Source organism: Argentina silus (assembly GCF_951799395.1).
Source record: "Argentina silus genome assembly, chromosome: 1".
Lineage (NCBI taxonomy): Eukaryota > Metazoa > Chordata > Actinopteri > Argentiniformes > Argentinidae > Argentina > Argentina silus.
The window spans coordinates 942,455-947,454 of record NC_139655.1 but is presented as its reverse complement, the minus strand read 5'-3'; the positions used below and the strand labels follow the sequence as shown (position 1 = coordinate 947,454).

Here is a 5,000-nt window from a genome sequence, read left to right as displayed (position 1 = left end):
GGTCCCGGGCGTTGGCGTAGCGGAACCTCTGGATGTAGTAGAAAACGAGCCAGGCCAGCGAGATGATCATGAGCACGATGAAGGAGATGGACACGAACACCACCGACGTCCGGCTCACGTACTTCTGCAGGTTCCGCGTTCCGATGGTGATGTGCATGGTTACCGTGACGTTACGCTCCAGCAGGGCCACGACCTCACGACCTTTAGGCTCCGGGATCATGATGGCCACCACGTCCCCCGTACCTGGGGGGGGGGGGTTATTTGTTTATTTTGTCATTATTAAAGCACCAACATTCACAGAAACACAGAGAGAGAGAGAGAGAGAGAGAGAGAGAGAGAGGGAGGGAGGGAGGGAGGGAGGGAGAGAGAGAGAGAGAGAGGGAGGGAGGGAGGGAGGGAGGGAGGGAGGGAGGGAGGGAGAGAGAGAGAGAGAGAGAGGGAGAGAGAGAGAGAGAAGAGAGAGAGGGAGAGCAGGATAGCAGGAAGAGATAGACTAGAGAACAGGAACACGCCTCTGTTGAAAAGGCAGAAGCACTGTGTGTGTGTGTGTGTGTGTGTGTGTGTGTGTGTGTGTGTGTGTACGGTCAAACCAGGACACAGGCCCGGAGTCCAACAGCAAATCGGGTCAGAAGAAACCTTGTGACTGAGCCCTGACTCTCAGAGCAAACACACACACTCTGACTGAAAAAAACACACACACACACACACACACACACACACACACACACACACACACACACACACACAGATTGACATGAGTGATTGGTGACAGCTGTTTGTTGTGGAGCCCTGCCTGCTGTTACAGAACATGTGTGTTTGATCCATTCCATGCATTACAATGAACCGTCCTCCGATTTCTACCTCCACCTGCCTCCCCTTCTACACCCTCCACACTACACACTACTCTACCCAACACACTACTCTACCCAACACACTACTCTACCCAACACACTACTCTACACTACTCTACCCAACACACTACTCTACCCATCACACTACTCTACCCATCACACTACTCTACCCAACACACACTCTACACAACACACTACTCTACCCATCACACTACTCTACCCAACACACTACTCTACACAACACACTACTCTACCCAACACACTACTCTACCCATCACACACTCTACACAACACACTACTCTACCCATCACACACTCTACACTACTCTACCCAACACACTACTCTACCCATCACACACTCTACACAACACACTACTCTACACAACACACTACTCTACACTACTCTACCCATCACACTACTCTACACTACTCTACCCATCACACTACTCTACACTACTCTACACTACTCTACCCAACACACACTCTACCCAACACACTACTCTACCCATCACACACTCTACACAACACACTACTCTACACAACACACTACTCTACACTACTCTACCCATCACACACTCTACACAACACACTACTCTACACTACCCATCACACTACTCTACCCAACACACTACTCTACACTACTCTACCCAACACACTACTCTACACTACCCATCACACTACTCTACCCAACACACTACTCTACACTACTCTACCCAACACACTACTCTACACTACTCTACCCAACACACACTCTACCCAACACACACTCTACCCAGCACACTACTCTACCCAACACACACTCTACACTACTCTACCCAACACACACTCTACACTACTCTACCCAACACACACTCTACACTACTCTACCCAACACACACTCTACACTACTCTACCCAACACACACTCTACACTACTCTACCCAACACACACTCTACACTACTCTACCCATCACACACTCTACACTACTCTACCCAACACACACTCTACACTACTCTACCCAACACACTACTCTACACTACTCTACCCAACACACTACTCTACTCTACCCAACACACTACTCTACACTACTCTACCCAACACACTACTCTACCCATCACACACTCTACACAACACACTACTCTACCCAACACACTACTCTACACTACTCTACCCAACACACTACTCTACTCTACCCAACACACTACTCTACACTACTCTACCCAACACACTACTCTACACTACTCTACCCAACACACTACTCTACCCATCACACTACTCTACCCAACACACTACTCTACCCATCACACTACTCTACCCATCACACTACTCTACACAACACACTACACACACACTACACAACACACTACTCTACCCATCACACTACTCTACCCAACACACTACTCTACCCAACACACTACTCTACCCATCACACTACTCTACCCAACACACTACTCTACCCAACACACTACTCTACCCAACACACTACTCTACCCATCACACTACTCTACCCAACACACTACTCTACCCAACACACTACTCTACCCAACACACTACTCTACCCATCACACTACTCTACACAACACACTACACACACACTACACAACACACTACTCTACCCATCACACTACTCTACCCAACACACTACTCTACCCAACACACACTCTACCCAACACACTACTCTACCCAACACACTACAGAATCACATAGCAGATCCTCTGCTACATTCCATCTGTTCCCAGCAGGCTCGTAAGGCTCTGGAACGCTCCCTGGAACATCTGAGCAGCAGCTGGAGCGTGAGGAGAGGGAAGGCTGGGAGGAGAGGGAAGGCTGAGGAGGAGAGGGAAGGCTGGGGGGAGAGGGAAGGCTGAGGGGGAGAGGGAAGGCTGAGGAGGAGAGGGAAGGCTGGGGGGAGAGGGAAGGCTGGGAGGAGAGGGAAGGCTGGGAGGAGAGGGAAGGCTGAGGAGGAGAGGGAAGGCTGGGGGGAGAGGGAAGGCTGAGGGGGAGAGGGAAGGCTGGGAGGAGAGGGAAGGCTGGGAGGAGAGGGAAGGCTGAGGAGGAGAGGGAAGGCTGGGAGGAGAGGGAAGGCTGGGAGGAGAGGGAAGGCTGGGGGGAGAGAAGGCTGGAATTCCCAGCATCACAGAGAGGAGAGCTGGACTGGGGGGCTCTGGGAGTCTGGAATCTATCCCAGAGAAACTAACATTCCAGCCTTTGTGTTGGGAATCTGGGGTTAGGGGAGACCTCCACATGGTAGAGAGATGGGCTGGGCGCACACACACACACACTAGACTAGAACACACAGGCATTACACACACACACTAGACTACACACACTGCAGGGAGATGGGCTCAGCACGCATGCACACACACACACACACACACACACACACACACGCGCACGCACACACACCGTCTGTGTTCATGCTACAGGCCTGACGGTGATGGGGCTACAGGCCTGACGGTGATGGGGCTACAGGCCTGACGGTGATGGGGCTACAGGCCTGACGGTGATGGGGCTACAGGCCTGACGGTGATGGGGCTACAGGCCTGACGGTGATGGGGCTACAGGCCTGACGGTGATGGGGCTACAGGCCTGACGGTGATGGGGCTACAGGCCTGACGGTGATTCTGTTGTCCCACACCAACAGTCTTCTGTTGTCCCACACCAAAGGTATTTGATGAGTTTCACATTAAAGGGGCAATCTGGGATTGTTATCAATGTTTTTACTTTTAAATGAATGATATACAGTATATAGCCATGATTCTTGAACAATATAACTTATACCTGTGTCGTGAGTTTAGTTCAGAGCCCAAAATATAACATTGTTTTACTCCATTGTTTGTAAACAAACACTGTATATCTCATGGATGATCTCATGGATGGTCAAACCTCGCATCCAAAGCTCCGTCTATGCATTTGAGAGCGGTTACATTTCTCTAGCCCCATCCCTCAGCTGTTTAATAATTTTAAAAAACGTGGTGGGGAAACGTTGTTGTTGTTTCAATCCCTGATTGCCCCTTTAAGGGGAAGGGAGTACATGGACCGAAACACCCGTATTTACACAACAAGTCCCGGGCCACATCTCCCTCACCCGGCTGTGTACACACCGGATCGATTACCGAATCACTGTGTAACCAATGACCCCCCACACACCCTCTCCAACCGTGAGAATATGCATGGACCTTATGGGATTCAAATACGTTACAAGAGCATATTAAAGGCTATGTGGCCTAGCCAGCTAGTCTACCATACCTGAATGTGGCATCGTTATGGTGTCGTTGGCGTTGCTGGACCCCACGTTGAAGATGACTATGGCGGACGCGTTCTGGCTAGCTGCGTGTCGGATCTTGTCTTTGTAGGTGCAGTTCCCCTTGGAGATGAGGGCGATCCACGCCACGGCCTGGGCGGGCACGGCGAACCTCGTAGTGGGCTCGCAGGCTTGCCGGTCCTGCGGGAGAGCCGGGAGGACCACCACCCCTTTGGCGTCCCGTTTCAGCGAGTGTTCGCTGTAGCGACCGCACTCGGTTTTCTCGGTGCGCACCTCGGAGGTCGCGGGGTCCATGTACGTGATGTTGACAAACGCCGTGTACCACTCCTCGCGTTCGGCCACGGTGAAGTCCAGACACAGCAGATGGACGAAACAGAACGACAGGAGCCATGTTGAGAGGGCCAGGCTGCGGCACGCCTGGATCAGAGACACGGCCATGGTTCAACTCGATGCTCTGGACGCCAAAACTATCTGTAGCTTTGCGCCGACGCCTACTCCATACTAGGCTGTTTCTTCGCCTCCGATCTCTCTCTCTTTGTGTGCACACACACACACACACTCCTCCGCCTCCTCCTCCTCCTCCTCCTCCTCCTCCTCCCAGCTAGGTAGCGTTGCAGCTCGAAGACATTTCCATTCCCAGACCGAGCAGAAACTGGACGAGTTTATTCACAGAAACCACGGCGACACAGAAACAATCACAATGCAGCTGTTGCATAGAGGTCTAGTAAGCACCCAACGATGGGTGGATAACATTAGATTTACAGCTTGCAACAACGGCGCCAGGTCCACGGTGGAGATGTGTCTGTGTCGGCCAGGTTCCAGTTGTTTTGACTGAGCAGTGTGCACATTGAAGACTTACGGTAAAAAACCAAAGGAGTAGCGCCATCTAGCGGCGTGGCGTAGCTA

The 5,000-nt window shown here is 51.7% G+C and overlaps 1 protein-coding gene across 1 annotated transcript in view; it reads right to left on the bottom strand.

The window, feature by feature from the left end:
• The window catches only part of rnf150b (ring finger protein 150b), a 10,862-nt gene extending 6,287 nt beyond the window's left edge, over positions 1-4,575 (bottom strand). The window contains exons 1-2 of the mRNA XM_083677714.1: positions 4,079-4,575; positions 1-243 (exon numbers count right to left, since the gene is read on the bottom strand). The exon at positions 1-243 is cut by the window's left edge and continues 8 nt beyond it. Coding sequence (XP_083533840.1) covers positions 1-243; positions 4,079-4,532 — 697 coding nt within the window. The 5' untranslated portion in view covers positions 4,533-4,575. The remainder of the gene's footprint in view (positions 244-4,078) is intronic.
• Between the last annotated feature and the right edge of the window lie 425 nt (positions 4,576-5,000).